General features: G+C 39.9%; 1 protein-coding gene across 4 annotated transcripts in view; it reads left to right on the forward strand.

The window, feature by feature from the left end:
- Nucleotides 1–96: 96 nt before the first annotated feature.
- Trps1 (transcriptional repressor GATA binding 1) overlaps nucleotides 97–19,539 on the forward strand; it is a 237,887-nt gene continuing 218,444 nt past the window's right edge. For 2 of the 4 annotated variants that reach the window (XM_026785896.1, XM_026785898.1), the window contains exon 1: nucleotides 982–1,222. In XM_026785896.1, coding sequence (XP_026641697.1) covers nucleotides 1,213–1,222 — 10 coding nt within the window. In that variant the 5' untranslated portion in view covers nucleotides 982–1,212. Of the gene's footprint in view, nucleotides 577–981; nucleotides 1,223–19,539 lie in introns of those variants that run through there. The other 2 variants (XM_026785897.1, XM_026785899.1) reach the window with 2 other exon arrangements.

Genomic DNA, 19,539 nt, shown 5'->3' on the forward strand with positions numbered 1-19,539 from the left:
GGGTGCTCGGGGCCGGGCGGGGCGGCGGCGGCGCGGGGACGCGCCTGTCTCTTTAAGGGAGCTCGGTCTGGGGTGGCGCTTTCCTCCGCGAAGGCTCCTTTGATATTAATAGTGTTGGTGTCTTGAAACTGACGTAATGCGCGGAGAGTGAGGTCCTGACAAGCGATAACATTTCTGATAAAGACCCGATCTCATTGCAATCTCCGCGTCCTCTTTTTCGCTGCTGCTCGGTGGCTCCGGACCTCGCGTCCTCCTGGTCGCTCTCTCGCCTTTGCCTATTTTTTTTTTTAAACAACAACAACAACAACAACAAAAACCCAACAACACCCCCTCCCTTCTCCCACCCGGCACCGGGCACATCCTAGCTCTATTTCCTTTCTCTTTCTCTCGCGCTCTCTTTTTTTTTTCCTGGGGGGGAGGGAAAGGAAAGGGGGGGAGGCAGGAAAGACCTTTTTCTCCCCCCCCCCCCAATAATCCAAGATCAACTCTGCAAACAACAGAAGACGGTTCATGGCTCTGGCCGCCGCGCCACCATCTTTCGGGCTGCGGAGGGTGTTCCTGACGATTAATCAACAGGTAAGGGGGAGCCGGGCGGGCCGGGGGGCGCGGGCTCAGCCGGTCGGGGCTCCGTTCCGCCAGCGCTGCGCCAGCGCGAGTGTGCGCAAAATGTGGGCGATCGCGAGCGGGGAGCCCTGGGAATTAAAAGTGACTTTCTTTGAAAAAAAAAAAAAAAAGCCCAGCCGAGGGAGAGAGTGTGCTGCAAGCCAAGCGCAGGCTTCTCGGGTTTCACACGCATTTTCTTTCTTCCTTTTCCCCCCCTTTGCGCGTGTGATTTCTTTCTTTCTTCTCTTCTGCTCCCCTTAACTCCCCCCCCCCAATTCCTCTGCTCCCTCTGCTGGGTCTAAGGCATCTGAGCCTTGGAAACCAGAGAGACTTCAAACTGCAGTAGCCCCCAGAGTCAGGAGGGTCAAGTTCAGCCGCCGGGGAGGAGGAAAAACAAATCCCGATTTGCCAAAAAAAGAAGTTTCAGGCCGGTGCCCCCTCCCCCTCCCAGCCCCACTCCCCCTCGCTGTCTCTTGCTGGCTGATTTTAATTCTCTCCTACCGGGAGCAGCAGAGGATCTGGAGGTGGCTGGACCCGAGGGGCCGCCGCCGCCGCTGCTGCAAGTTTTCTGGGGGCTCCTGACAAACGGGGAGCAGACTAGGCACCGGCATGCAGAGTAGTAAGTTGGGTGAACTTGGGAGGGTCGGGAGGGTCTTCAAGAGGGGTCCTGGAGTGGCCCTCCAAGTGGTAAAACAACATAGACTGGCTTTGGTTGTGAAGAGTTTAGTTTGCAAAGCCAGGCTTCAAACTTTTTTTCCCTTAAAGGCCCAGCTGGGCTAGAGGGAGAGAGTGTGGCATCCCCTGGTAGCCCCGTCTCTGGGCAGCTCAGCGCTGCCTGGGCCCATGGGTCTGTGCCCCTTCGGTACCATGAGGCAGGGCCTTGCAGCCAGGGAGCTTCCGTAGGGGCTGAGCAAGGGGCAGACTTCCTCTGCGGTGCGGTTGATGCGCCATGTGTCGAGCGGGTCAGGGGACACTGGCTGGTGATTAAACGCCTGACAGCGGTGGGACATGCAGGCAGACGGGCTCTTTGCTTTCTGTCTAGTTCCTGTTTGGACTGTAGAGTCTGAAACGCATCTTTGAGAGGCCAAGGCAAACACCTCTATCCCTCCAAATAACTCCAGGATTATAGGACCCCATGAATAATTTGAGGGTGAAGCAGAGGTGGAAGCCGTTTGAAGTGCAAAGCTGTTTTTGTGGCTGGGAAGGCTTTTTTTCTGTGAGTACCTGTCTGAGATGGTGGTGTTTCCCCTTTCGCCAGGGAAGTCACTGTTTTTACAGCTCTAGGACTCTAAAGCCATTGAAGTGACAGGACCAGAGAGGACTTACTGGGGCTTCTCAGACAATCTTGCTCGGGCTGACTCCAGTTTAGGACCTGGCTGACGTCCCCGTATCTTTTTAGGCCTCAGACTTGATCCTTTGAAAGTTTTTGAGTAAGAGCCATGGATTTAATGATGAATCCTAACTAAGATAGAATATCCATCCTTATCCGGTTTTGGGAAATCACCGCTAGAGTTTTAAGCAAGGTAAGTGAAGAGAGAGGGGCCGAGGTATAATCAGGCACAAGTTAGGCCGATTCATTGAACTTTTGTAAGCTCTCCAGGTGAACAGGAAAGGCCTGGGAGAGATAATCAGTACAAAGGCAAAATACAGATAAGGGCCTGAGACAAGATTACGAAGAAGTTATCCTTCTAGGCCTTGTTGGTTAAATTTGAGTGATGGGGGGCTGAGGGGGGGAGAGAACAAGACTTAAGTCTTCAGAGTGTTGTAAACTTCTGAGCTCAAACCCACCAGTCTCTCTAGAGGTCCTTTTCTGCAGGTTTTAGAAAGAGTTGATCATTTAGAAAAGGCTGCCAGAGTTAACCACGTTAGGGACCATCAGTAAAGTCCTGCGGCTAGCAGGTCCTTGGCTGGGCAGAATGAGAATGAAAGTCTCTAATCTCACAGCTGGGCAGTTTCTTACCCGCTGTTCACTTGCCTCTGAGGCTCTTCCAGTTAGGGTAGCACTTGTGTAGAAAAGCAAAGGTTCTAAAATAATCACCATGCGGCTTTCCCCCACTTTTCCTTTCCCCAAGTATGACAGGGTTGTGAATAAATACAGGGTTTGGATGGGAAGATGAAGCATTTCCTGTAAGTTTCGATGCTGACAGGACAGTCTGGAAATGATACCAGCATTCGGAGGATTTTTTTCCCTCCTTTTTTTTTTCTTTTTACCTTTGAGTGAAAGGTTATTAGTGGCATGCTCAGACTTCCCAACTTAAACTTCCATGCTCATTGAGTTTATCTTCGGTAGATTTCATAACTTCCTTTTAAAGCGGTACGCTTGTATCTGAAACATCTCCAATCAGTTAACTAGCCAGGGCCGGAATATGCTGGTGGGATGATTATTTCTGGAGAGTAGTCCTGTGGAAGTAGAACCATAAAGGAGGAAATAGAGTCACAATGACTACGTGCAGCCGTGATTTCTCTAAATGTAAGGCATTGGGAAGCGTCATCAGGACAGGATTTTATGGGCAAAATCTTGTTTACTTTTTGTGAGTTGATATTGATGGTCTCCCAATATGCTTTTTTTGCCTGCTAGGCTATGTGTGCGTGGAATACTTTTACAGCCACGATCAGTAAGTCTGACACTCTCTGAATACCTGGTAGGAAGTACCTAGTGAAAAAGTTTGTCACTCTGGAATTTTATATTCTGTTGGTGTTCGTGCTGCTGGGTAGCTTGCCCTTTGTTAAAGTCAGTATTAAAGGTGTGGCGGAGAGTTCCAGAGAGGCTGTGAGTCCTGAGCTGAATTCAGAGCTCCACACTGGGACTCCTAATATTGTGAACAGTTTTATAGAAATTTCTGTATACTTTCATACGAGCCGGTTTGGCATCCAAATCAGTGTGCATTTAATCACAAGTGACCTATATAGACCCTGACTTTGTTTTTGGCATTGTTGTTACTTGTAAGTCATGAAACAGTCCTGAATTTCTTCTAGTTTTCAGTGGAAGTCTCAGTAAGTTGCAAAAGGAGATCTTCATTCATAAAGAAAACCTTCCAGACACGGAAGTGAATGCATCGGTGGAAAAGCTGCTTTTTAAGATCCTAGTATTTTCAATGGTGCTTTTACTAATGTTGCTATTATTATTATTATTAGATTTATATGTGTCTACATATAGTTAGAAATGATGATTTGCTTCTAAAAATATACACATTGTCTGTTAAAGAAATAAGACAAGGGTGTGAGTAAACTCTTTTTAGCAAACTCTTATATTATCTGTTTAGAAGTAAATAAACATTACAGAAAAATATTAAAGAACTTCAAACAGATTTTTTTAAAGTTAGAACTTAATTTGAGTTTGAAATTTGTGTCAACATTGATAACTGGCTTCCTGATATTTTCTATAATTATTGACATATTACAATTATTATTACTTTAATACGTCATTTGAGAACAAACAATAATATCAGAACACTGTGCTATTGTACATAGAACAAAATAGACTTTCACTGAGTTGTGGACAGGTGTCTATAATTGATTTCAAGGGAAATTATTATTTGTGAAATAAGCGATGAACTTAAAATAAAATGACTGGCTCCTGTTAAAACGTAGCCTCATGAAGATATTCTCTGGTGTGTAAAATGAAGCCATTCATTCAACACACTGACAACTTTCCACTTGGTATTTGCCTCTGCTTAATTTAGATTCCTTGGGACAGCTAGTGTGGTAGCCTGCATCTGTTTTTGGCAGGCATGGAAAACTATAAACTCAGACAGTTCTGTCTCAAATATTGTAGCTCATGAGTTACAATCAATTTGATAAAGAACAGGAGAGTCGTATGAGCTTGCGTTCTGACGTTCAGCCTTGGTCCAGCTTTCAGGTAACAGGCTTCTTTTCCTTCTTTTTCCAGTTATGATTGTTAATATTATGGATAACTAATTATTCTTATTAGGTTTTCTTATTTATTATTTATTGAGATATGGGGGGATGAGTGATAGCCTATACAGACGTGATTAGACTTTGCTTATCTATGGGATAGCTACATTTTATTTGGATGTATGGAAAGAAGTGAATTTTGTTGTCATAACAGGATTTATGGGATTTATTGGACACTTATCTTGTCTTTATCAACGGTAATTCAACACCATTTCCCAAGTGTGCTTGCTGTGCTCATGTATAGAAAAGACTTAATGTGCTTCACAATCGTTTGCATGCTAAGGACTGAGCAGTTGTTTTTATTATTTTCAAATCACTTGTGTCCTAATGTCTTTGATCCATCTACTGAAGTATCCGAAAACGCCAAGATTTGTTCTTGGACTACTTACTGTTCAGTAGCAGGTAGAGAACAGCCTGTTTTCTCCTTAAATGTAAGTTTGTTCAAAGCTGTTTGTATCAAATATTCTATTATAGATGATCTCAATAAGTGAGGCCTCAAATGATACAATTATGCCCACTTTGGGGGTCTGTATTATTGGGAAGTGAATTTCAAAACTTTGGTTTGTTTCTCTGTAGGGTATAGTGATGCGAAATTTGATTTGGGTTAGAAAGAGATCTTTGGGCTCAAGGAAACCCTTTTATTGAATTTGCTAGACACTGCAAATTATTTGAATTGTTAAGAACTAGTTAAGAGAAGTCCGCTAGTGACAGCCGCTGTTGGAACGTTCACACTACTGCCACACTGAGCTCTTTTTATTATCCCACCTCTTTTTGCCCCCTCAGAGCCCAGTTTCAAGCTCCCAAAATAAAGATGAAATTATTAGTGTACTTCAGATCAAAAGCATCACTTAAATAATTTTTTGATTCTAAGGTACCATTGAAATACAGACGTTCAGGCTGGCCGTTCAACATGTTGCGTTCAAATAATAATAAAAAAATTGATTTTTAAAATGTTGCTAGCTCTTTAAAGACCTGCAGTAAATACTTTACAAGTGGCTAGACACCTTCCCTGGTGTTCAGTTTATACAAGTAGGAAACTTTCTCTCCTGCTCTTTCTCTCTCCCTTTCTTGTTTTCTTTAAACCAACTGACGTCATGCCAAACTTTGCTTTAAAAGAACAGGCAGAAGTAATTGGTAGCTTTTAACTTTTAATAATGTTCTGCATTGGTTTTGGTGGCCAAAATGCTTTTTTTTTTTTTGAAAAAGAAAAAAAAAAGTTCAAGTAAGAACGGGCTTGTAGCCTGAGGAAGAAAAGCTCCGTTGATACAGTTATTTTTATTCTTGTTTTTCAATCTCTTATTAAAACTCCTTCCTGCTGAGCTCTGCTGTATTTCTTCAGTTGTTCGCAGTGATGGCTGGTGAATTGGAGATTACTGTAATTTAAACATTTTGGGGGCTTGAGGGGGAAATGGGTGTTCGCCTTGCCTATTTCTTTACTATCTGAAAGGGGTAAAAAAAAAACAGGTTTCATTTCAATCGAAATTAATTAATGAAGGTTATCAATGGTGACAGGTCAATGAATATGTTTATATGGAGAATGCCACACCTGTTACCAAGACTCTAAAATATGGAAGTTTAATTGTGACATTAATCTTTTTTTATGTGCAGAGGAAGGGAAATAGATGAAATGGTTACCAAAATGCAGTTTTATTTTGAAAGCATTAGTTTCAAGGTTCAGTGTGTTCCTACTGAAAGTTTTTCATTTTTTTCCATCCTGAGACTTTCAAGTGGCATCTTTAAACCTTACTTATCATATAGCATTTTAATAATCTTTTTCTTTCCTGTACAATTTGTGCAGGGAAACATAAATTTGTCTGCTTAAGGGACACCTTGATCACGTTGATTGACAAGGGCCAACTTCAGAAGTTGGCAAACAGAAAAAAAATCTTTTCTGGGGAGAAAAAAAAATTGTGTCAGTATTTCCTTCCTTGGGAAAAGCTACTCCACCCAGACGTGGGGCCCTCCTTCCCATTTGTGGAGCAGAACTGAGTGGCGATGTGAGACACAGACTGTGGTGGAGGTTTATGTCTTTGCTCTAACACCAAATCTCTTCTGTGAGTTAGTTATTTTCACCCCTTCCAGACCCAGAGAGTCCCTCAAGAATAATATACCCTGGGAAGGTGGTGTCTTCGAGAGGAAGCATAGTTACTACCACATTTATAATTATCAAAAGTATTCTGTACTGTCTGGACTCTTGGAGTGTTCTCTTCTTAGACATTTGATGGTTTTGATTTGCTTTATTTGTTTTTAGCTTTTTACTGGGAGAGCTACAGCCTTTCATTTGTACCCGAAAGATTCCTCCTTCAACAAGTGCTCCTTTGCTTAAGTATTTTCCAGGGTAAAACTAGATGAATTAAGCTATAGGTTGCTCGGTTAGTATAGTGCAAGTTTATTGGATTCAGTTTTGATTTAATTAACCAGTTTTAGAAAGTTTGCAAGCATAAATTTCAAACCATAGGCATGTCTGACATGAGAGTTTTTTTTTATTATTTAATAAATGTTGGTCTGATACTCCAAAATTAGATTGTTATAAAGTTTAGCAAGAAGGGAAAAGGCAGAGGGAGGTATTGGAATTACAGCCCTTTAATACCAGCAATCTGTTTACTGTGGAGTGGTGGGGAGGGGTAAGGGGAGGAATTGTGGAAGACGATACAAAAAAAAAAAAAAAAAGGAGAAAGAATCCATCAATTGCGCATATGATCCCCTCCCCTTAAGGTTTACTTAAACAATATGTTTCGGTTTTGCCTCAAACCATTCTGCACCACCTCAACTCAAAGCGTCCACCACTATCTTGGTTCCTGAGCGATTAAGGATGGTGTTTTCTGTTATATAATGAGCAGCTGTATTGTTTGAACAAAGGTAACATATTTTGATTTGTGTAATTCTTTGGTAGTTATTAGGAGGCTACCTGCAGTGTACGAGTTGTTCTATAATACAAAGCCTGTGCATTCTTGATGCACCCACGGTAACTGTACTGTGCTGGAATTACTGCAGCAATGTGTGCATGCTGTTGGAGCTATATTTTATATGTGTAATATTTAGATCCACCTTGATGGTGGAATTTAATGTGCTAAATCATGACCTGCTGTGCTTTAAACAGGAGTCTTTTAAACAGATACATGACTTGTTTTTTTTTTTTTTTTTTTTTTTTTTTTTTTTTTTTTTTAAGCTAGAAGTTTGAAGTGAGTGTAGCGGTTAAACATAATGAATCTGTCGTTCCCAGAGCACTTAGATATATTCAGAATTTACTAAGATTTTCAAAAGAAGGTAAAAAAAACCCACCCTATAAATCAAAATGCCCCCCATTGTGTATTTTAAGTAGTGTTCTGAGAACATTTTTGAAAAAGTCTTATTTCTGTGGGGAGTGACAGTGGAGTGTTAGTGCTTTTTCTGAAGAGATGGCTTCATAGGCTGGCACTTTCCAGTTTACAATTCTATCAGCTTAAAACGTTATGCAGAAATCTTATGGAACATGTAAAGACTCCGTACTCTGAGCCTATGCGTTTTTCCCTAGGGTGATGGATTCTGTGCGTCACCCAAATGTGATGCTATTTGCCTGGCTTGTAATACTGGTTTGAGGGTTGCTGGATGTCCTAGTTCATCAAGCAACATACTACAACAACGTTGGTAACTAGGTAATTGACACAGTCAAAATAGACTCTGGAAAATGTTCCAAACACGTTAAAGTCAGCTCAGAACTTAGCATATATTCCATTTATTCAACACTTAAATAAACAGATGATTCACTGTCTGCCCTTTAAGCCTTCTATAGTCGGTATCACTAGGAAGAAATATATTAATGCTCATAGTTCCTGTTTTTATTTCTTGTTCTTTAGTTCGAAAGGAGCACGGCTGTCTTGCCTTAATGATTGCTTTATCTATTAATTAGTTATAATTGTGATAATGATAACGCAGTAGACATTTGTGTTTCCTGATGTACATGTCCCAGGCTTTAAGAATATTGATATTATTACTATTTCTTAAAAATTTGTGTATTATAAAAAAACTAAGTTTATTAGAAGATAATATAGAACTTATTTAAACATAAAAAATGTCTTAGATGTAAAAATAGGAATGAAAATGTTTTCATTCAGAGCTGGTTTTTGTCATAGAATTTGGATAGACTATAAAGTTTACAAACCAGTAAAAGTCCATAAGAGAGCATGTTCTTTGTGATTAGATATAGTATGACTTTCTGATCATTCATGAGAGTTGCAATATCATTTCTTCCATACATCCATATAGGAATTAGAGCTGTATCTATAAGCAGTGTAAATAAATGTAAACACATGTGGCAGAGTTGGTCTGGGGAATGAAATTTCTCTATTACCTGATGCGCTTATGTGCAGAAGGGACACACATTAATATCTTAGGATTAGCACAGCTCATGCATCTCTGACTTCATGCTACTAAGCATACACGTCTATGTTCACATGTGTGCGTTCTCTTGGGACAGAGGTCACTACCTGGGAATCTACAAACTGCATATTTTTAAAAATGCCATTAATCTTTCTCATGTCCCCTCTCAGTTGTTTAATGCATCCCAGAACCTATTTGAGAGTCAAATTAGTTATCGTTTTATTTCTCAGCGAAAGGGAGATTGACTGAAGCAAACGAAAAACAAATTCCACTTTATGTGATGTCATGATCCACACATCACCTTGGCTTTGAAAGATTACTCTGTTTGTCTCTCGATACTAAGTAGCTCTGAACATATAAGTGTTCCTAAGAAAATACTTGTTGTTGTCTTTTTCGTTACTTGTTATGTTTTTAATGATTGCTGAAAGAGAATCTGGGCCACTTTCCTCATAAATGATGTTACCCAGCTGACGGAAGTTAAGGGTGGTCATAAATACATTAAGTTTAATCAATGTCTATACTTCCAAATTTTAACAGTGTGTATTCTCACTTCTGGACAATTGGTAATTCTGTGCACAGTTAATTTTTTAATGTAATTTTGAGGCCTTTGTACCTCATCTGTTTTCTTTATTTTGATGATGCATTTTTATGTTATGCAGTCTTAAAATTTTAAATGAGCGGCCAGACATGGTCATGATCACTATTGAAGGCATATGCTCTGCAAGGATTACTGCAAACCTCACTCCCTCGTTCTGCAGACGTAGAAAAGGTCTAGAAAACGTCCTTGGTGATGCAACCCTGTAAGCATAAAGTATTCTACACTTCTAAAGTGACTCTTTAAGAACAGTTTTCTTATTCTTAAAACTGGATTCTTTGAGAGTTAGATGAAGGGGAGCTACATTGAGAAACTTCCTGCCATCAAAACCCCAGTTACAATAAACTGTTCGTTCTACTCTTAACCCTGTCTCTCTTTATTCTGTTTTAAAATGTTATCTTTTTAAGATAATTTACTCTATTGAAAAAAATGCCCTAATTATTTGTAACACCTACTGCTTTTTAACAAAACGCTTTGATAAACTACAAAATAAGAAACAGTCACTCGAAAATTTTAAGCCAGAAGTAAAAACATCTTTTGCGTATGTTTTATTAATAAATAAACCTATGTACATGATTTTACATGCTGTCTTTGCTGAAATCTTAACTCTTGAGTGTTGTGTTTGTTTACAATTCTATGTATACATTCCTCACTCTTTATCCCAAGAATATCCACTCTCTTGTATTTGACATTTAATTAAATATATCTATGCTCTTCCTACTCCCTGAAAGGTTTGATATATCATTGACAATAACATTTGAAAATGTGACTGACACAGATTTTAATTAGAAATAGAGAATTAAAGGTCACTTAGTAGCGTGAGCAGGTTTTCCTCATTTTTTTTTTCTGTTGCAGGTTTTGGTTACTTTTAAAGAAAAAGAAATCTCTGAACAATAAGGGGAGTGGACTGCATAGATTCAGACACTATTGCAGCATGTGGCTTATTCATTTATATGTTTTTTTGACACAGAAAGCTTTGACCTCTTAGCCTGTGGTCCTTGGGAATTTTAGATAAACCCCACTGGGGTCACACTTGCAGCTCTGGCTTCGCGTGACAGAAAGCACTCTGTATGTAGCGTCTACAGAGCTACTGCACTGTTTTCCTTCAGGACTGGAAGGTCCTTTAAGTTAATTTGGCATTTGGAAGCACAACCGGAATCCTTCCTCTCTGAAAATCCTCTGGATGGGTTTCAGAAGGGCAAGCAGAGATCATGGGACACATGATGTCGCTGACTTTAGGATGCTAGAGAAAACTGTGCTGAGACCAAGCATGCTATCTCTGGATTATTCTTCCAGGCTTCACCAGTAGGTTTTCTTTTGCTTTTTTGAGAAACTTTTTTTTTTCAGTTTTGAAAGGATTAAGAATTTCCCCTTTTAATGGACAGATGTGTTGGCTAGAGAATTTTTAAATCTCCATTTCTTTATGATATTTATGTTTGAAGGGCAGTTACGTAGAAAAGAGTTTAAGTTACATAGAGCAATAATTTGATTTTATTGTTTGCGTTTGAGCAGGCCATTGACACTTAATTTCTATGAGGAAATACATCGAATAAAGTGAAGTGGTGTTATAATTTGGAAATAATTACGAGTACCGCTTTCTCCGGCAAAAAGATTAAGGCAATTTTAGTTAATGCTTCTACCCAACTCAGCATTCTAAGTTTACGTTTGAATTGGACCACTTGATCACAGATGATGCTTGAAACGTGTGATATCTTGATGTAGGGAAGAAGAAAGGGGATTTTACAAATGCCCCTGGTGTGTTTTAGATTCCCAAGAAGTGAATGCCAACTATCACATTATCAACGCTTGGGGTCTTATGAGAGTTTTGCTTGTTTATTGTAGCATTAGTCAATGACACCACGCAGAAGCTGCTAGCATATCTGTCTACAGAGCTGGTGCAGTTCAACGAGGGAATGCATTTTCCTCAAGGTTTGGGGTGGAACATAAGCTAGAATGATACCTGTCTTCTAAGGTAGGTCCTAAGGATGCGATTTGGCACGGATTTTCAGTCTTTCTGGTGTGACAGTTACACTGTGTCGAAATATTCAGAGTGATCAGTAAGGTTACTTCTGTGTTTCATGTCTAGGAAAATATAGCACTGGATGTTTGCTTTTTGTGTGTTTTGTCTCCAAGCAGAGGAAACTGACATTTTTATGTTTTAAGTGCAGAAAGTTGTTCTTGGCTAAGCAACCCTAGAGTTAATCACAGCGATGTTAACTTGAATTTTTGTCTTTAAAAAGTTTTTGATTTTTTTCAGACGAAATGTGCTGTTGTTATTACCAAATTGACATCTTACCTTCTAGGTTGACTTCTTAGATAAATGTTTGCTTAAATGTTCTTTCTTGAAGTCCATTGCTTTCAAAGTACAGACTTTTTGTTGTTGTTGTTTGTTATTTTTCCTTCTTTAAAGCTTTTTGGGAGAGGAAATATTTAATCTTTTTAGCATGTTTACGTTTTTGTGTTTTAGATTGCTGGTCCTCTGTGCTTTCCTGCAAAATACAAACTGATTTTACATGCATTTTGTGCTTTTTTTTATCCTGTCATATTATCTTTTAAAAACCTCTGATGCAGGAGACATCCAGGAATCGGGAAGCTCAGCTCCCAAACCACACCCTAGCAGATATTTTGATCCTTTGTAAGGGGTCCCTCCAGGGAGAAATCCTTTCCCGTGTCATTTCACACTTCGCTTTTCTACTTCAGAAAAGAAGGATTTGGAAAAGTCGTGTTATTAATCACTAAAGTTAACTGAAAACGGAGAGAGTGGTGTAAAGGAACGTGCCACTTGCTTGAGGAGCAATTACATTTTATATTTCTGGATTAAATTTTTGATTGGGGGAAAACAAACTTTAACCAACATTGAATTCTATTCAAGAACAATCTATGGAATTCTCCCAAATAAAAAGAAATTATGAAACACCGTCAGTGACTCAGGTTGGAATTTCCTCCATACAGAGCCGAGACTTTCTTGTGACATATTTTAGTGGGAGGATGTTTTAATATAAAGAAAAGTCCCTCTGTTTACACCTGCATTTTTTTTCCTAACTACTTTACTGAAGAGGATGGGCTTTCTTAATGTACAGTTATGTACATAACTAAGGCTGAGACTATAGGGAAATGACAGCCCTAATTTATTTGTAAGGAAAAAAATTCATTTGTAATAGATGTCCTGCTTCCAAAAGAGGGAGACACCAAGTTGTAAAGTCATGCTCCTGTAAGCTGCTCCCTGGAAGGAGGGATCGACCCTAGAGACCACACTGATTCTCAGTGAAGTGTGTTTAGCAGTAGTTTGGTGTCTTCACTGGTGGGGATGGAAATGCGTCAAGCAGCCACCTCCTCTTTCGTCTGCTATGATGTCAGGCAAGAATTTAGTTAGAGCTTTGCAGTGGGGCCGCAACAGCCTTGTGGAATTAGGACACTGTGAGGTTCCCCTGTCATGTTTTATGTGTTATTTGGAAACTGCAATTTGAAATTTGAATGATAATAATGAAGTCAGACTCGTATTTTTAGATTTAACTTGAAGCCAGTAGTTGCAGATAGTGAAACATTTTACAGGCCCTTTTTATCTTTTCCTACGCAGAAGAAAATTGGGATTGATTTCTCTTAGTAGCACTGTAGAAATCGTACGTTGACCTAACTTTGACAAAATAGGATATGTTAAAGATATTTGCTAAACTTCAGGGACGAGCAGAATGTGTATTTTCAACATATTTACAATAGGGGAGTCACTTAATAAAGCGAACTGACAGTCGGATGACTTAAATTGCCTGAGGTGACATGCAGGGCCAGCTCTATTCTCTGCCTGAATTATCTTTGTTCTATGATTCCTCTCTGTAACTTCTTCCCCATCTCTTTTACTGGGGAATGCTGTACATATGCAGTGTGTACGGGCTTCCAATTTCCTCACAAGGCAGAACAGCACTGTAGGTGTGTGATTTTTTAATAGTGCTTATGTAGAAGTAGACTCTGACCAGAGAAAGGTCCCTTTCCTAATGGTAGGACTTCCCTAAGTTTGTCAGTCAGGAACCTGCTGTGGTCTGTCTTGATCTTTGTTTTGTAATTCATGTATATTCAGAAAGATCATGAGGTCCTATATCACTGTAAAAGACAGAAACTACTTAAATTATGATTCCAATGTAGCTGTACTCATCTTGATCTACAAAGGATAAATAAAACTGAAGGCATAATAACAGGTTTGCCCCTGCTTCGCTTAAAGAATGATCACCATAATAAACATAAGCAAATCAGTAGACAATTTCTGGGTTTATTTGAAGAATTTGCCTAATATTTAAGATTACTTAGTCTTTAGTTTCCCTCCACAGATGGGTATGAGAACAGAATCAAAGTGCCATTTAGTTTACCAATGGTATGCAGCAAGAATTTGGTGACCACATACTGAATTTATTGATACATCTCTTTATTGCAATGCCTTTGAAGATACAGGACTCAGAGGAGTACAGAAGTTATCCCGCGTCAGAGTTTCTGCGGAACATCTAGGTATAGGGTTCCTTTTTCATCAGCGTCATGATGTGAACCTCCTTAGATTTACTGACCTAAAATCCAGTTGGACTGAAAAATTAGTTATGACATGGTCATTAAAAAGAAGAAAGTTTCTGCTATCTTCACTTTAGTTTAAAATACCTTCAACATTTATCGATATAAAATCCACTGAAAGCCATGGTATAGTAGAATTAGGACTTTTCATCTTTGTATAATAAACCAAAGCATCTTTGAGATGGGCCTGAAAATGAGGCTAGTTCATTTCAGTGTGATTAAGAAACTTTTTGCAGCATTTTATTCAACTCTCTTAGAATGCATAGAAACAATTTAGCAAAAAAACAAGGAAAAATATTATCATAAATGCTGTCCCGCTTTGTCCTGACCATTGAATGAAAGATATTTCAGCTTCAACTCTGCTGAAATGAAATGTTTAAGTTATAGATGTATTGCCTGTATTGATTTATTTTAATGATTCTTTACTTTGTGTATTTAGCCATGATTTGGACTTAAAACATGGATATAATTATTTTTTTCTTAATTCTAATCAAGTCATTTCTTTTGGTGTGTTTGAAGTACAGATTTTTTTTACAAGCTTATGAGGTATAATCAAACCCTAAGTTCCTTGGTTTTGTTTAGAGTTTATTTCTAAATTCAATTCTGTCCCTCATAAGAGAAGACCACAGGTTGGTTATAGCTGCAGTGTTCCTGTCCTGGCTTAAAAACAAAACAAAACAACAACAATGACAACAAAAAAATGATGCTGAATGCCACAAAGTAAGAAATTGATTGACATTCCTGGCTCAATGGCAGACAGCTCCAGTAATGGCTGTACAAGAAGCAGGAGGAGCTTCCAGGCTCAAGACTTGAGCTGGGCTGGTCCAGGATGAGCTCCTGAATCCCCTTTCTCTTGCTTGCAGTGGGAAAAAGATGGATGCTAGCTAGCATTCTCAAGGCTTTTCTTTGCTTTGTGTCTTAGCCAGATGGCAGGTGGTTATTATTTTATTATTGTTTCCTCCCCTTGTTTCGGGTTTTTTTTTCTCCCTCCTTGATGTTTCTTTCAGGTGAAAGCTTTTATGAATAATTTATCAACAGGTATCCCTTTAAAATGAAACAGTCTCCCAGTGGAAAGCAATCACCTTTTTTTTCTGGATAGAAATTATCAATTAAGTCATGATGCAATGGGGTGGTTTAAAATGGTTTGGTACCAGCCCTCCTTCTTGCTGTGGAGAGCATACTATCATACCGTCTGAACGACTAAACCTTCTTCTTCTGTTACCTAATCATCAAGTTTTCCTCCCCTTTTCATTTATTACCTCTGTATAGTTGAGTTTGCTATTTTACTCTGACTTTAAATCATAATTTCATATCAGTATGTACCTGATACAGTTAGAGCCGAAAAAGGTAAATGCCTGCCATCTCCATGTTCTTCTTAGTGATTTTCTTAATGTCATCTTAAGTGTGTTTTTCCATTTGATTTCCCCTCTATCTATCAAGCACCTATGTTTCTTCTCTTACTCGAGGACACGTCATAGCGGGTTATTGCACTTTCTTCAGGGATTTGCTTTTGCAATAAGGCCTATGCTTGAGCACTTTGGCTTCTCCTGGGTCACAGTTATGCTAATGTATTCACTTACCGAAGTAAATTCCTTTTCAGGCAGTCTTCAAACTATTTCATCCTTGTTCTCATGACACATATTTGTGAACAAAGACTATCTTAGATGTTTTATAGAAGGCAGTTAAATGGGTTATAATCCGGTTCTCCTTGTTTATGGAGCTTTCTTGGAATGTAGGAAAAGTCTAAGTACAGCTTTGTAGCTAGTCTAAGGCTAATGAAGCTGGGAAATAGGTTAGGACGTTTGCAGGATGGAGCCTAGGTAAGTAACACTCACCTAATGCTGAATATAATTCCTTGGTTGGTTTCAAAAAAAAATCCCAGCTAAGGTGAAAGGCTACTTTTTTTAATTCATTTCTGGATGGATTCCATCTTATTCACGTGAGTTAAAAATGTTACTTTCTGGGACTTACCGATTCCAATGTTTCAAATCCAGTGTGGAATCCAGTCTCTCCTTTGTTTCTTTACAGATTAAAGATAAACCGAACCACCTAGAAAAATAAGATGAGACTGGAGAACATATCGGATGCCCGAACTTGGTTCTCTTTTGCTGTAAATCAGCAGACTGAAGTGTACTAGGCCTCCTGGTTTCTTGACAGTGCTGTCCTGAAGTCACTAGCGGCCTTGCAGGAGCTGAGTCCAGGTGGAGTTTCCATCTGATCTCAGTGATCAGATGTGTCTGCTTAGTCAGCCATCCTCGCCTGTGTCTCTCTGGGCTCAGCTACCGGTGCTTTCCAGTTCTGCTACCCTTCTAGTCTGCCCTTGATTTCTTTTTCCCTAAATGTCTGTTCCTTTCTTTGAAGATTTTCTGCTTCCAGCTTTTCATCTGAATGAAATAATCCCAGATTCTTCCCGTTGGTTCCATTCAAGGCCATCAGCCTCCAGCTTCCACTAAGACTTGCTTATATACTTGTTTCTCTTTTTTGCTCCTACATTGAGGACCCTCTATAGGCTTCCAGTTTACCAGTTCTACCTGTCCTCAGTGGAGGGCTACCTGGTTCCAGAGCATTCTCAAAGACCCACTTGGTAACGTTTTTCTGTCTTTATGACATACCCTTTATCCAGCCTTTCCTCCAGCAATCCTCTTCGTTCCTCCTGAGGCCTTCTGTTCACTTAGGGGAGCCCCCCCCCTAAACTGGGCTACACCTCTACCACTAGTGGAGCTCAAACAAGAATCATCCGGGCATTGTAAACCTGAGGAAACTGAGGCTAAACCCAAACCATCCCAGAAGGTTTTTGAAAATGTTGTGTTAAGTGGGTACTTGAGAAAGAATATTTCAGTTTTTTTTTAATCCAGAAAAGTATAGGGCTTGCTTCCTGAGGTTGAGAAAATTGTGAAATTGTATTGTCAGGTTTCAGAGAGGGAAGGGATTATATAGTGCTACATAATTAATAGATTCTCCTTGAAATTCGCCCTGATGTTTTGTTCCTAAAATATAATAGCACTGGTTACAGCTTAGGATGCTGTGTTTTACAGTGCCCTTTCAAATCCTTCATTTTAATGACTAATGCTACCCAACCAAGCAAAACTGTCTTCAGAAAACTCAGGTACGGGGAAGCTCTGAGACATAGAGAAATTGCTGAAAAGCAGGACCTAGGGCTGCTTTACTGTGTTTGACGGGTACTGTTTTTGAGACACTTGTGTACTCGAAGATTCAAGATGATAAATGAATGAATTACTCTCAAAATGATGAGGGTAATGATGTTAGTCTCCACAGTGAAGAGTCCGATATGTGGATTTGGACTTTCTCATGGTGAATTCTTTTCCAGTCCAAATATTGTGTCATGTCATTTAAGGATGGTGGTTTTTGCTTTGGTGTCACAGTGATAGCCTTCTGTAAACAGGTCCAATGCCTGGGTGCTAAGGAAGCAATGATGATGTACACCCTCAGAAGACAGACAAGGGTTAGTGATGAGTAGGGTCCATTAGGCCAGAGGAGAAACACAGCTATCACTGCCTTAAGATGCCCAGGTTCTGGCAGGAAGTTCCCTTTGCTTTTAAAAATACCTATGTCTTCCCAAGAAATGACCAATAAAGTGTTAAGTGATTATAGATAATGCAGCATTTTCATGCTCGAATAAGAGTAGCCAAGACTTCTGAATATTTGATGCTTACTAATCACTGTTAGTTCCATCTTAACCTCAAGGAACCATGCTCAACTAATTTTTGCAGACTGGATCCTGATCTTTTTGAAGTAATTTCATTTATTTTTTAACTACAACACTTCTTTTATCTGAAAATTGGGAAGTCCCTTGAATTAAATTTATGACTCTACTCATTATTTAGATATTAATCATCTTTGGAAAATTATTAAGTGATACTTCTATTATATAATCCCAACCCCTATGGGAGGCCAGTTGTGAGGGTGCTATCAAGGAGTGGATCTACCAGTGAACTTTGAAACTCCTGTGGCTGACTCACTTGTAGGATTCCTATTCCTCTGTGTTCGCTTCTTCCTTAGAAACCAAACATTCCAGAGCTTCCCAGGAACCTTAGCTAATTGCATTTTTCAAATGTACTTTTGTGATGTCACTTTTATTTATCAGCGACTTTACAAATCCTTTGAAGGAGACATTTGGATTTGCGGGCATCGTGTCTGCCTGTATTTTGCACTCCTTAAGCAACAGTAGGAATTCCGAGTTCTACCGAAAAGTGCGTTCCGGTTAATAAGTAGGGGTTTTCAAACCCTCTGTACTTTTCCACAACTGAAGGGGTGCATACTTTTGGTTACAAGCAAGTAGGCGAAATTTAGCCCTGCTGTTCTGGTAGCCTTGGTGGCTTACAAAAAAAAAAAAAAAATCTCTTCATTGGCATTTCATAATCTCTGACATGGCTGTCCAGCTCTCCTGTCTGCTAAAAGCAGAAAAGAGGAAGGAAATGTATGTGTTGGCTCCATTAAAGTGTCCCTTATCATCGTGTCTGTAAGAGTGGATCTTGCTGCTGAGAATGCCTCTCTTTGCCAGCTGCCCGGCATGTGTGTTGGGCTAGTTTCCTGTCTGCTAAAGCTGTGTGGTGCCCTTTAATGATGGGAAGGAGGACCTTATTAAATGTGTTGGCCTTAGTTTTCACTTGTGAAAATCAGGGAGCAGAGGGCATGCAAATTTGGCTCAAAGGCCCGGTTTGGTTTGCATAGAGATGAGCTACAAGCCCTAAAAACTTGTATGGTTGATGCACAGCCAGCACTGACAATAGCATCTAGGTAAGAGATACCACAGGTCTCAGGAGAGACAGGTTCACAGGGAGAAAGAGCCCTAACAGGAGGGCCGTCTTTCCACAGCGGACACCTCACAGTGAAGATCATGGCACGCGATCGATTGTGAGGCACCCCACTAAGGCTACTGCCATGCCAGCTAAGTGTGTTGTCTCCAATTGCAACCTTAGGAACAGGGGACCCGCTCAGGGAAGTAACACTTAATATGCAGATGACAAAAATGTAGCCACCAGCAGCTGTCCGGACTGGTACTTAGGTAGGGCTGGATCTCTAAGTCTGTACGCTATTCTATTCTGTTCTTTGCTGGTGGATGAGCAGGGTTCCAGCTGTGGTAACATCCAGTATGGTAAGAGATATATTTATTTACTTGGGTTAAGGCCTCATCATAGAGCCAAGGCCTCAGATTTTCCATCCTGCCTCAGCCTTTAGAATTCTGAAATAGCAGGTGTGCAGCACAATGCCGGGCTTGACCCAGTAGGATTTTGGAGGATACAACTTGGGCGTTCTAACACTGGGCCACTGTGATTTCTTCCTAGGACAGACTTCATTGTTAGGTGATAAACCGGCGCCTTTATAGATAAGGAAGGCATTTAAAATGTTTAGAGGAGTAATCTAGAAACATCACAAATAACATTCTCTTTTCTGTTGCGATAGCTGCAGCGTTTAGTAAACACACACGCACACACACGCACAAGCACAGGAGAGAGAGAGAGAGAGAGAGAGAGAGAGAGAGAGAGAGAGAGAGA

This window comes from Microtus ochrogaster, linkage group LG3 (genome assembly GCF_000317375.1).
Source record: "Microtus ochrogaster isolate Prairie Vole_2 linkage group LG3, MicOch1.0, whole genome shotgun sequence".
Taxonomy (NCBI): Eukaryota; Metazoa; Chordata; class Mammalia; order Rodentia; family Cricetidae; genus Microtus; species Microtus ochrogaster.